This window comes from Ascaphus truei, chromosome 4, assembly GCF_040206685.1.
Source record: "Ascaphus truei isolate aAscTru1 chromosome 4, aAscTru1.hap1, whole genome shotgun sequence".
Classification (NCBI taxonomy): Eukaryota; Metazoa; Chordata; class Amphibia; order Anura; family Ascaphidae; genus Ascaphus; species Ascaphus truei.
Window position 1 is genome coordinate 49,217,825 of NC_134486.1, and position 14,369 is coordinate 49,232,193.

Below are 14,369 nucleotides of genomic sequence, written 5' to 3' on the forward strand. Positions count from 1 at the left end.
CAAAATGCATAGCTGCAGTGGAAGCAATTGATGGTGGGCGAAGATGGGGAACAACAGGGTAGTACACATGTGTAACACATGTTCATGAGAAATTATTAGTAGCTACAGGTACAGAACAGAAATATGTATCATATTATTGTGTATTTTATTGATTTTACTCCGACAAACATGACATTACTGCCTATTTTAAGCATGCATCAAAGAAATTGCATGTAACGGCCTACAAACATCACTGGCACTAACACATCTATAGTTGCTTATGAAAAGGTCCATTTTTGCTTTATGTCATATACAGACAGCATAATGAGGCACACGTATCATATGTTATGTCATTGTTTTCATAACTTAAACACTGCAGATGACTACTTAGCTCATCTACCATTGTGTTAAAGCAGCTGCAATTAATATCTCATCACAGCATACACTTCAACAGAGGGGGTGGGGTTCAGCACACACACTAATTACAGCCTCATTTCACGGTCAACTTAGTTCACACCATTTGCACCTGTTTCAAGTCATTGAAAGGTGTGGCTGATTAGGCTTTTTGGGGAAGGGAATACCTTTCTTACAACCTGAATAGCACAACTGAAGTTAATCACACTCATTTGAAAGCTTAACTCTAGCTACTAAATGCCCCAACAACTCATTACTTATCAAAGCGTACGTCACACATTAGTTCACTCATATCTATAGTTGAACTACTATGAAAGACACATTATCACACACTGCATGTGTTGTCTTGTTGAGTCACAGCCACATTCAGGTGTGCCACATCTTCGATTAATGTACCACACATATCCTCTACCAAAAACAACACTTTTTGCAATATGACCACCTTCATGATAACCATTGTGAATGGTCATCTCATGATAGTTATGTACATTATGATACTGATATCACTACACAACATATGATTTTTATGTACTCATTTAATCTATTTATCCTCACGCATTACTGCAGAAACATAGTATGTTGTATGTTAGGGAACTCAAAAATTCTAAGTACACAGGCATGTACAGTGTTATTACAACTATTTATGTTCACTTTCACACACATTTTCGGTTAAGGAACTGATGTTGTTAGTTAATCATAAATACAGAACATACAATAAGTGTTTGTTCAATATTTACACATGTAAATGTAAAACTTATGTTATTGTTATATATAGTTGCCCCTGGAGGACATGTGTCACCTGAGATGGAACAAGTGTCTTCACCTGGGTCAGCCAGCTCAACACTACTAGAAGGTGAGTGTATCATTTGCTGGCCATATAATATGTGCTCTTCTATATGTTATGTTGTCATGTGCATTATTTGTTTTGCACATCTTCTTTAAATAGGATTACTTAGTGTCAGTGAAAATTAAGTGTAAGGCAACATGTATTGTGTTAGTGATGTTAATTATCATGTAGGACTTCTGAGTTTAGAGCAACTTTTCATTCATTCATATTTCATACTGAGTCCAAACATTATTCGTAAGTCAAGGTAGTTTTTAATGAGGTTATAAAACGTATGCTAACATGTTAGGTGTTACTTAGGACACAGTACAATTACATAGTAACACAGCATACATTAACATGCCATTTAATAATGTGTACATTTCTTTTTAGAACATCATGGTGATGAGGATGATGAGTATGATGAGGATGACGCCACAGAAGAGACTGAAATACAATCATGTGACCATGAAGAGGTGCCAATAGAAACTGTTGTACCGCCAAATCGTCCATCAACTTCCACATACGATGCAATTGTAGCTTCAGAGGGAAAAATAGTGGACGCAGAAAATCGTCGCCATTCAGACATGATGACAGTGCTGGAAAGGATGATTGGACTGCAGGAAGAAACAGTATCACAATTGGCACATCTCCACAGAGTCTTCATTGAAGTGCCTAAACAGTTGCAAAAAATCAACACCTCATTCGAAGCATTAGTTGTTCAGCAAACACAAGCTAATTACTGGAGAATGACTAATGTACCACAATTCAACACCTCCCAGCCAGGATCTGTTCATGCAGGTCAGTTTTCACCACATTCATCTGATATTCATTCACCAGGCCCAAATGTTACCGGTCAAGTAGCAGACATTGCTGTGCAGGTTCCTGATGACATCCTACCGCTGCCATCTGTACAAATTCAGCAGCAGACACCTACAAAGGAGGCGACAAAAACAAAACAAGACACACATGAAACAGACCAACCATCACTTGTGCAGTGTCTACCAACTTGCTCACATGTGTCACTGGGCACAAGCCCTGTCCGTGAACAGTCACTACCCAAAAGCCCTGTAGGTGAGTCGCTGCCCAAAAGCCCTGTAGGTGAATCGCTGCCCAAAAGCCCTGTAGGTGAATCACTGCCCAAAAGCCCTGTAGGTGAGTCACTGGCCACAAGCCCTGTAGGTGAGTCACTGGCCACAAGCCCCGTAGGTGAACAGTCACTGGCCACAAGCCCTGCCCGTGAAGTGCCAGAGGCCACTCAAAGTGGCTCTGTTGTGCCTAAAGTTGGTGGCAAAAGAAAAAGGAAAATTCAAGAGACAACAAGCAGGCCTGTTACTCGCTCGCAAAAGGAACAAAAAAAATAAATGTTATAATTCAGAAAATATGTCTTTGGCCTTGTTTTGTTGACTTCAGATTATCTAATTACTATTGTATGTATGCTGAAGACTGTGTTGTTTCCAAACTTTCAACTATGTTCTTGTACACGTGAAGTTTTGGAAATGTTAACACTCATAATTAATTGTGTTATAAATATTTATGTTGTAATCGTCTGTTCAGTAATGGTCCACCAGGAGCCAGTTGCTAAGTTTAGAGAAGCTGCCATTGACTTTGCAGCAAAACATTGCATTTGGGTGTGTTAATTGATGTAAGAATTGCATATGCATATTAGTCACATGCAATTATTAAAACACCTAAGTAAGTGCAAACATCTTTCTTGTACGTGTACAGCAGGATTATGTGTAAATTATTACTTACCTTTGCCTTGCTTGGCCATTGTAATTTTGTCCTTTAATCAGTTGTGTGTTCGTTTCTATAACATCTCAGAATGTATAATAATATATATACACACACACACACACACACACACACACTGAGTGAGTGTGAGTGTGAGTGTGTGAGTGTGTATATATATATGTATATGTGTATATATATATGTATATATGTGTATATATATATGTATATATGTGTATATATATATGTATATATGTGTATATATATATATATATATATATATATATATATATATATATATATATATATATATATATATATATAGTACTATATAAACTGGTATACACAAACTAATACACTTCATGCTTCCTTGTGAAAACACTATTTTAATAATACAGGCCTAATGTTTGAGAAATATCCTAAGTATGAGACTCTAACAGTATTGTGCTTAAACAAATGTTTATTACTTAATTCAATCATGTTTCTCACCATTTAAATAGGTTTCATACAAGGTATACTTAATGCCATCAATGTTGTGTGTACTCCTGCAATATAAAAAAAAATTAAATATAATATATAAATATATATATATTTTTATAAGAGATATATTTATATATATATATATATATATATATATACACACGTATTTAAACTCATGCAGACAGGGAGTTAACCAGACTTTCACATACACACAGAAATGTAAGCGGGGAAAAAACATTTCTTTTTGCAGGTGTGTTTTTACTGATATGCCTGGCTAAGAAATATTTTCACACACTGGTCTTTGTTAGTTTTCAAAAAAACACTATGTGAACGCATTCAAAGTGTAGGGATGTTTTTCACAAACGAGATAAAAGAAGGAGAAATGTTTCTCCCACAGTCCCATATCACGAACCACAACTGTTAACCCAATTAGACAAACAAATCCAATTGGCGTTTGAAATAAGGAGTCAAAGTAGTTAGTTTTGTTGACCTTGACAAGGAAAAACAGGAGTTTGTTAGCCATTCAGCACATTCATTTTGATGAGCAAATAACACAGACCTGCACACAGCTTTTGTGCTACTCAGACATGGCTGATGAATTCGTTAACAATATTAATCCCCTTTTAGGGTATAAGTACATGATCTGTGAAGCCATCTTGAACAGTCGCGGACAGAAAGCAAGCACACGCCAAATCGATGATTTCATTCGAGCAAAATATCCTTATTACCAAGACCGTAAGCATGCACGGAATTTTAATTCCTCAATAAGATTCACTTTATCAAGTAATGACTTTTTTGAACGTGACCAGGATAAGCTACAACACACCTATGGTTTCTGGAAGATTGCCCCGGAAAAACAATTTCTCCTGAAAGACGGCACTTATATTGTCGTGAAAGGCATATTTATTCCTAATGGCAATAGCAATGTATCCGCTACTACTGATCCGTTTGAATCGATACGTGCTGCAATATCTGCAGCCTCCATTCCTGAAACCCACATTGTACAAGAACAAAAGTACTATGATTATGTACCAAGCCTTTCAGCTGAAAATGCATTGGAATGGGAACCGGAAGAAATGAACCTACCTCCCGACCAATTATTTGAAGAAAGCAGTGGCGATTCCTATGAGCGCATCCTGGAGGAGATATGTGCCATACTGGATTCAGCGGTTGGGTTAAGCGTGGATGAAAATGCCTTGCATTTCTGGAGCGACCAGTTGCAGCCAGGCGAAGAGTTAATTCTAGAAGAATGGTAAATATAACAATCGTTATGCGTTGACTCTGCGTTTAAATTTTTTTTTTTTTTGTAACCACCATTTTCACTTTCAATGCGTGGATACAGCGTAACATTGCAGACTGCATAACATGTAGCGATCACAAACAAATTGTTTCCTAATACAATATAGTAGGACCTGAAAGAGTAGTACACATTGCTGACGGAATAAATATACGTACTTTCCTATCCCTTTAAACATATTAGCAACATTTTACCATTACTCTAACACATACCTGTTTTGTTATCATGCAACATCTACAACATTGAAAACCGGGTCCACCACGTATGACGTGGGACCCTTGTCATGGGCCAAGGCGTCCTTAAAAAGGATTAGTGATGTAAGTCCCGCCCCCAAGCGACGTGCGCGCCTCAAAGCCTATTGGCTGTCATGTTTTGTTATAGTAACGGTAACTGCAGTGTGTGATGCGTGCGGCTCAGTGTTTGTAGGCGTACCCTGGGCGTTAGCCGAATGTTAATTGAGTGGGAGGAGTGTTAGCGTGCGTTTCACGCTGGCTTAACATGACGTCACACGTATTGCATTTGCGCATTGTGTTATCGGCCGTGCTTTCTGTTCAAACACGTCTGTTTAAAAAGAATACAGATGTACTCGTTTAGAACGAATGTAGTTTCGTCTTCATTGTATTTGAAATAAAGATGTTATGTTTAATGGTATTTTCAACATGTATTGAACGCACAACGTACGCTTTGTTTTGCGCATGCGCTAACAGTTAGTGGAGCCAAGCGTGAAGTGCGTGCGCACACAAAGATGTGCGCGCACATCTTTCAGTATACAGGCAACGTTCACTTCTTATACATAGTTATGCCTGCTACAAATTTAAAGAAACATTACATACTGATGAACAGTTTTACTTCTAACATATAAGTGAGTGACGTGTGTATCTACACAATCATATAGAGCTGCGTAACGCGTTGTCACGGATGCATATCTAGTAAGGTGCCATCTTTGACCATCATGTGTTTGCTGTATTTCAGAGATGTCGGGGAAGATACAATCGGATCAATGTATGATTTCAGAAGAGTCTACCTTTATATGAGATGATTGTGAGGAGGAGCCACCGACTACTATACTACATATGGAACTAATTTTATATTGCTTGCAGCGCTTATTAACAAACAATTAAAAATGTGATACCCTTATGCCTATATTGCATAAGCACTTAATTAACATAATGATGTTGCAAAAGAGTGCCTCATGAATTTTTATTGAGTGTTCTTTAATGACTACTAACATTTTATGACATGGTGTGTTTTATATATAACAACCATTCCCACTCTGCTAACACATTTGTGTATTCTAATATGTAATGGAACGTATGACTGTCGAAACTATGTAACAATAATAATAATAATAATAATAATATGAGCATGTTCATGTATAGGGCTGCTAGTTGTACGCAGCGATTTACAGACACATGTTTCAGCCTGAGGTCCCTGGCCCGTGGAACGTACAAATGTTTTTTTGCCGCATGAGGCACAGGGAGATAAAGTGACTTGGCCAAGGTCACAAGGAGCCCACACCGGGAATTGAACCAGACTCCCCTGCTTCAAACTATCAGTGCCAGTGTGTGTCTTTACTCAGTGAGCCACTCCTTCTCCCAATGTAAAGGACACTTACAACCAAGTAGCCATTTATTTTTAAAATCTCTTGTTACATGGGTATGTAGATAAAATGGTTTGGGACTGTAGCAAATAATGTTACTGGCCAGATGTTATGGTCCCCTCCAATGCATGATGTTCTGAATATGACATCACCATCATGTTATGAAGTACGTTTCTGTGTATATTTCATTAACCTAACTAACTATAGTTTACTGTGTTTATTAATCGTTTAGAAATACATAGTATAGTCAATATGATGATATAAGCTACCATAATAAAGCTGGTGTTATCATTTGTCGGTGTTATACATGGATCCTACACCAATTGATAGAGACACAAACAGTTGTCTTAAAAAGTGTGTCTATGCTAGTGATGAATGTGCTCCCGTAAGTAAACAAATAAGTACAGTTATCCCCTTTTCTCCAACCACCTCTATATTACATTAATGGAAATTATAAGGAAACATACATAAAATGTGATGAAATGTGAGTAATCATTTTGTAATACAATGCACATGAAAGCTCAAGAGTAGCTAAATGCATATACATGATACAGAAAGTACATATATGTAACATTTGTGTTTAAACCAATATGTTGGGTTTTTAGTTCCAATAATTATAGGAAGATTGAGGTAGCCACATCTTATGAGAGATGTCAGCAAATATACATACCATGATCAGTCATACTGGAGATATACCTATAATGCAAAGGAACAATATATAAATTGCAAACATTGACATGCCATCTTCAGTACCGTAAACAACACAGCAAAGTGTGTATTTGGTGTTAAATGTACAACACCATGTATATTTCATGACATTCAAAATGTAAATCAGCCTGGTGTACACATCATATGGATGTACATGTTACACTGCACCAATAACATTGTATGTAAGCATACTAGAAGCATGAATGATTATGGGCATAATATGTGTTTTGTCTTAGCATAAGGAATAACACAATGCTAAAATATTATTGCTTTGTTACCCAAGTTGTATTCACATACACACAACTAAAGTACAATTGAAGAGGGATTATATAACCTGTGCAACAATAACATACCGGTGCCACATCCCTTTGTGCACACAGCAGAGAAAAGAAAGGTGTGCAACCCATATTCATCTGTGTCCTAACAGAAGGTTATATAAAGAAACATTATTGTTAATATAACATAATTAAACTATAAAAGTAGTACTAGGAACATATGAGTTTGTACTTACAAGAAAAAAATGAATTGATGAGATTCTGTCGTGTCTGGCCACCACTGGCTGTTTGTTCATTTTCAGCAGCTACATGGGTGGGATGCTCGTCTACCAAAGCCTCAGCTAGGTCTGACTGTACATTGTGCCTGAGTGCAACATTGTGCAAAATGCAACAGGCAAGGATAATATCAGACACTTTTTGAGGCTTGTATAGAAGAGCCCCACCAGTTCTGTCCAGACACCTAAACCTGGTCTTGAGTAGGCCAAATGTCCTCTCTATAACAGATCTTGTAGATATATGGGCTGCATTGTACCTGTCCTCTGCTTCAGTTTGAGGGTTTAGCACCGGAGTCAAGAGCCACGGCCTAATTCCGTATCCTGAGTCACCTATAATGAATGGAGCACACATAAGCTGACATTAGTGATCAAATTGTACAATGCCAACATTCCTAAATCAACATGTGTTTTGTGTTAGAACATGTAAATATGTACTCACCCAGCAGCCAACCAGGTTCAAAATGTCCCTCTTCGAACGCATGGAAGACTGAAGAGTTCCTCAGGATAGAGGAATCGTGACTGGAACCAGGGAACTTGGGTACCACATGCATTATCCTCATCGTGGCATCACATACCACCTGTACATTGAGTGAATGGTAGTGCTTCCGATTGCGGTACACATGCTCACTCTGACTAGGTGCAATCAAAGCAACATGTGTGCAATCGATTGCACCCAGCACAGATGGTATCCCTGCTATATTATAAAAGCCAGTCCTGACTTCCAGCCACTCTGTTGCCTCTGTAGGAAAATGAATATAATTCCTAGCGCGTCTATTGAGTGCATAGAGAAACTGGGTCAAGGCCCGCGAGAATGTAGATTGCGAGACCCCGCCCACTATGCCCACAGTTGTCTGGTATGACGCGGAAGCAAGATAATGTAATGAGCACAGCATTTTAACAAGCCCAGGGACTGCACGACCTCTGGCTGTGAAAAAATCTAAATCCCCCCTTATCTCCTCATAAAGAGCTAAGATTGCTGCTGAACTCAAACGATAGCGACTTACAATCTCCTCCTCACTCATCCCATCTAACAGGGTTCTCTCCCTGTACAGACGCGGACGAGGCACAAGTTGTCTCCTCTGTCTTCTCCTCTGATCTCCTGTCCCTCTACCTGTCCCTCGGCCTGTCCCTCTCCCTGTCCCTGTCGTATCCGCGTCACTGTCACTGTCCCTCGGTGTGTCCCTACCTTGCCCTATATCATTCTCTTGATCAGCAAGCATGTCATAGAAAAGAATGTTCCTGCGTCTCCTAAACATTCGCAACATTTTGAAATGAGTAGCTGTGAATGAGCAGGTAATGTGCGTCCTTTAAATAGGTATGTGATGATGTCAGGTGACATAGTAAAATGCAAGGTGTTACATTAACATAATAAAGTACTTCTGTGGCAAGCTGTGTGCACTTGTTGTTCTAAGTATTTGTTGTGTGTATTCTGCAGGGAATGATGATATTTGGCAATGATGTGACGTGAAGCTTTGTACAAAGATTGCTTGCAAATAAATAGTTGCATGTGCAATGCATGTAACACTTGTGAACGCAAGAGTCAGTCATGTAATGAGACAAAAAGGCTGAGATTGACGTGGGAAAAGTTTTGTGTAACATGTGTAATTATCCATGTTATTGTGACATGTTGGCAACAATGAATAGTCGTGTGCATATGCATGCATTTGTGTAAGGAGGATAGTTGGTATAGAATGAGTTTACAAGGTGTCCCAATGATGAATTACTGTACATGTGTGTATAAGTTAGGTTGAAGTGCTTGTAATGCAACGGTTACAATGTAAACATGCAATGTGATTGAGCGTCCAATAAGTGACGTCATGAAAATAGGGAGGACCCAAAAGTATATGTAAACATGAGAAGACAGATGTACATGAACGTTTAAAGATGCGTGTCACATTACAAGCATTGTGTAATGTAAAGGAAGATGAATATACTGTGTATGTGTGACATGTGTGACATGTGTAACATCATGTAAATAATTGTCGCTGAGTTGAGTAAAATGTGTGCTATGATGTGAGGTTCTCCTTTAAGAGTGTAGTATAGTATTTTCCCTTGCCACATCATCACATGATGAGTAATGTGACCCGCAAATGCTGAAAACATGTAAAAGTCGAATGTTATGCAAATAAGACACATCAGCTGTGACACAATGCAGGGAATGCCCCCACACTGTAATGCAAATCCCCCTTGTATTGTGAGCAATGAAACGTAAACAGTACTATACTGTTATACGTCCCCGCTCCATTGACTTCCATTGATGTACAGAAGATTTTTTTTTTCTAAGTGCCGTTCCGGCAGCCTTAGCGATCGTTCTCCCGTCCAAACTGCCAACTTTAGTTTTTTTGTAACCACCATTTTCACTTTCAATGCGTGGATACAGCGTAACATTGCAGACTGCATAACATGTAGCGATCACAAACAAATTGTTTCCTAATACAATATAGTAGGACCTGAAAGAGTAGTACACATTGCTGACGGAATAAATATACGTACTTTCCTATCCCTTTAAACATATTAGCAACATTTTACCATTACTCTAACACATACCTGTTTTGTTATCATGCAACATCTACAACATTGAAAACCGGGTCCACCACGTATGACGTGGGACCCTTGTCATGGGCCAAGGCGTCCTTAAAAAGGATTAGTGATGTAAGTCCCGCCCCCAAGCGACGTGCGCGCCTCAAAGCCTATTGGCTGTCATGTTTTGTTATAGTAACGGTAACTGCAGTGTGTGATGCGTGCGGCTCAGTGTTTGTAGGCGTACCCTGGGCGTTAGCCGAATGTTAATTGAGTGGGAGGAGTGTTAGCGTGCGTTTCACGCTGGCTTAACATGACGTCACACGTATTGCATTTGCGCATTGTGTTATCGGCCGTGCTTTCTGTTCAAACACGTCTGTTTAAAAAGAATACAGATGTACTCGTTTAGAACGAATGTAGTTTCGTCTTCATTGTATTTGAAATAAAGATGTTATGTTTAATGGTATTTTCAACATGTATTGAACGCACAACGTACGCTTTGTTTTGCGCATGCGCTAACAGTTAGTGGAGCCAAGCGTGAAGTGCGTGCGCACACAAAGATGTGCGCGCACATCTTTCAGTATACAGGCAACGTTCACTTCTTATACATAGTTATGCCTGCTACAAATTTAAAGAAACATTACATACTGATGAACAGTTTTACTTCTAACATATAAGTGAGTGACGTGTGTATCTACACAATCATATAGAGCTGCGTAACGCGTTGTCACGGATGCATATCTAGTAAGGTGCCATCTTTGACCATCATGTGTTTGCTGTATTTCAGAGATGTCGGGGAAGATACAATCGGATCAATGTATGATTTCAGAAGAGTCTACCTTTATATGAGATGATTGTGAGGAGGAGCCACCGACTACTATACTACATATGGAACTAATTTTATATTGCTTGCAGCGCTTATTAACAAACAATTAAAAATGTGATACCCTTATGCCTATATTGCATAAGCACTTAATTAACATAATGATGTTGCAAAAGAGTGCCTCATGAATTTTTATTGAGTGTTCTTTAATGACTACTAACATTTTATGACATGGTGTGTTTTATATATAACAACCATTCCCACTCTGCTAACACATTTGTGTATTCTAATATGTAATGGAACGTATGACTGTCGAAACTATGTAACAATAATAATAATAATATGAGCATGTTCATGTATAGGGCTGCTAGTTGTACGCAGCGATTTACAGACACATGTTTCAGCCTGAGGTCCCTGGCCCGTGGAACGTACAAATGTTTTTTTGCCGCATGAGGCACAGGGAGATAAAGTGACTTGGCCAAGGTCACAAGGAGCCCACACCGGGAATTGAACCAGACTCCCCTGCTTCAAACTATCAGTGCCAGTGTGTGTCTTTACTCAGTGAGCCACTCCTTCTCCCAATGTAAAGGACACTTACAACCAAGTAGCCATTTATTTTTAAAATCTCTTGTTACATGGGTATGTAGATAAAATGGTTTGGGACTGTAGCAAATAATGTTACTGGCCAGATGTTATGGTCCCCTCCAATGCATGATGTTCTGAATATGACATCACCATCATGTTATGAAGTACGTTTCTGTGTATATTTCATTAACCTAACTAACTATAGTTTACTGTGTTTATTAATCGTTTAGAAATACATAGTATAGTCAATATGATGATATAAGCTACCATAATAAAGCTGGTGTTATCATTTGTCGGTGTTATACATGGATCCTACACCAATTGATAGAGACACAAACAGTTGTCTTAAAAAGTGTGTCTATGCTAGTGATGAATGTGCTCCCGTAAGTAAACAAATAAGTACAGTTATCCCCTTTTCTCCAACCACCTCTATATTACATTAATGGAAATTATAAGGAAACATACATAAAATGTGATGAAATGTGAGTAATCATTTTGTAATACAATGCACATGAAAGCTCAAGAGTAGCTAAATGCATATACATGATACAGAAAGTACATATATGTAACATTTGTGTTTAAACCAATATGTTGGGTTTTTAGTTCCAATAATTATAGGAAGATTGAGGTAGCCACATCTTATGAGAGATGTCAGCAAATATACATACCATGATCAGTCATACTGGAGATATACCTATAATGCAAAGGAACAATATATAAATTGCAAACATTGACATGCCATCTTCAGTACCGTAAACAACACAGCAAAGTGTGTATTTGGTGTTAAATGTACAACACCATGTATATTTCATGACATTCAAAATGTAAATCAGCCTGGTGTACACATCATATGGATGTACATGTTACACTGCACCAATAACATTGTATGTAAGCATACTAGAAGCATGAATGATTATGGGCATAATATGTGTTTTGTCTTAGCATAAGGAATAACACAATGCTAAAATATTATTGCTTTGTTACCCAAGTTGTATTCACATACACACAACTAAAGTACAATTGAAGAGGGATTATATAACCTGTGCAACAATAACATACCGGTGCCACATCCCTTTGTGCACACAGCAGAGAAAAGAAAGGTGTGCAACCCATATTCATCTGTGTCCTAACAGAAGGTTATATAAAGAAACATTATTGTTAATATAACATAATTAAACTATAAAAGTAGTACTAGGAACATATGAGTTTGTACTTACAAGAAAAAAATGAATTGATGAGATTCTGTCGTGTCTGGCCACCACTGGCTGTTTGTTCATTTTCAGCAGCTACATGGGTGGGATGCTCGTCTACCAAAGCCTCAGCTAGGTCTGACTGTACATTGTGCCTGAGTGCAACATTGTGCAAAATGCAACAGGCAAGGATAATATCAGACACTTTTTGAGGCTTGTATAGAAGAGCCCCACCAGTTCTGTCCAGACACCTAAACCTGGTCTTGAGTAGGCCAAATGTCCTCTCTATAACAGATCTTGTAGATATATGGGCTGCATTGTACCTGTCCTCTGCTTCAGTTTGAGGGTTTAGCACCGGAGTCAAGAGCCACGGCCTAATTCCGTATCCTGAGTCACCTATAATGAATGGAGCACACATAAGCTGACATTAGTGATCAAATTGTACAATGCCAACATTCCTAAATCAACATGTGTTTTGTGTTAGAACATGTAAATATGTACTCACCCAGCAGCCAACCAGGTTCAAAATGTCCCTCTTCGAACGCATGGAAGACTGAAGAGTTCCTCAGGATAGAGGAATCGTGACTGGAACCAGGGAACTTGGGTACCACATGCATTATCCTCATCGTGGCATCACATACCACCTGTACATTGAGTGAATGGTAGTGCTTCCGATTGCGGTACACATGCTCACTCTGACTAGGTGCAATCAAAGCAACATGTGTGCAATCGATTGCACCCAGCACAGATGGTATCCCTGCTATATTATAAAAGCCAGTCCTGACTTCCAGCTACTCTGTTGCCTCTGTAGGAAAATGAATATAATTCCTAGCGCGTCTATTGAGTGCATAGAGAAACTGGGTCAAGGCCCGCGAGAATGTAGATTGCGAGACCCCGCCCACTATGCCCACAGTTGTCTGGTATGACGCGGAAGCAAGATAATGTAATGAGCACAGCATTTTAACAAGCCCAGGGACTGCACGACCTCTGGCTGTGAAAAAATCTAAATCCCCCCTTATCTCCTCATAAAGAGCTAAGATTGCTGCTGAACTCAAACGATAGCGACTTACAATCTCCTCCTCACTCATCCCATCTAACAGGGTTCTCTCCCTGTACAGACGCGGACGAGGCACAAGTTGTCTCCTCTGTCTTCTCCTCTGATCTCCTGTCCCTCTACCTGTCCCTCGGCCTGTCCCTCTCCCTGTCCCTGTCGTATCCGCGTCACTGTCACTGTCCCTCGGTGTGTCCCTACCTTGCCCTATATCATTCTCTTGATCAGCAAGCATGTCATAGAAAAGAATGTTCCTGCGTCTCCTAAACATTCGCAACATTTTGAAATGAGTAGCTGTGAATGAGCAGGTAATGTGCGTCCTTTAAATAGGTATGTGATGATGTCAGGTGACATAGTAAAATGCAAGGTGTTACATTAACATAATAAAGTACTTCTGTGGCAAGCTGTGTGCACTTGTTGTTCTAAGTATTTGTTGTGTGTATTCTGCAGGGAATGATGATATTTGGCAATGATGTGACGTGAAGCTTTGTACAAAGATTGCTTGCAAATAAATAGTTGCATGTGCAATGCATGTAACACTTGTGAACGCAAGAGTCAGTCATGTAATGAGACAAAAAGGCTGAGATTGACGTGGGAAAAGTTTTGTGTAACATGTGT

At 39.0% G+C, this 14,369-nt stretch overlaps 1 protein-coding gene across 1 annotated transcript; it reads left to right on the plus strand.

Moving 5' to 3' along the window:
• The first annotated feature begins 1,185 nt into the window (after positions 1–1,185).
• LOC142491935 (uncharacterized) lies at positions 1,186–2,640 on the plus strand. Its single transcript, XM_075594729.1, has 2 exons — positions 1,186–1,246; positions 1,610–2,640. The coding sequence occupies exons 1-2, from the start codon at positions 1,198–1,200 to the stop codon at positions 2,578–2,580; spliced, it is 1,020 nt and encodes a 339-aa protein (XP_075450844.1). The 5' UTR covers positions 1,186–1,197; the 3' UTR covers positions 2,581–2,640.
• The last annotated feature ends 11,729 nt before the right edge of the window (positions 2,641–14,369 follow it).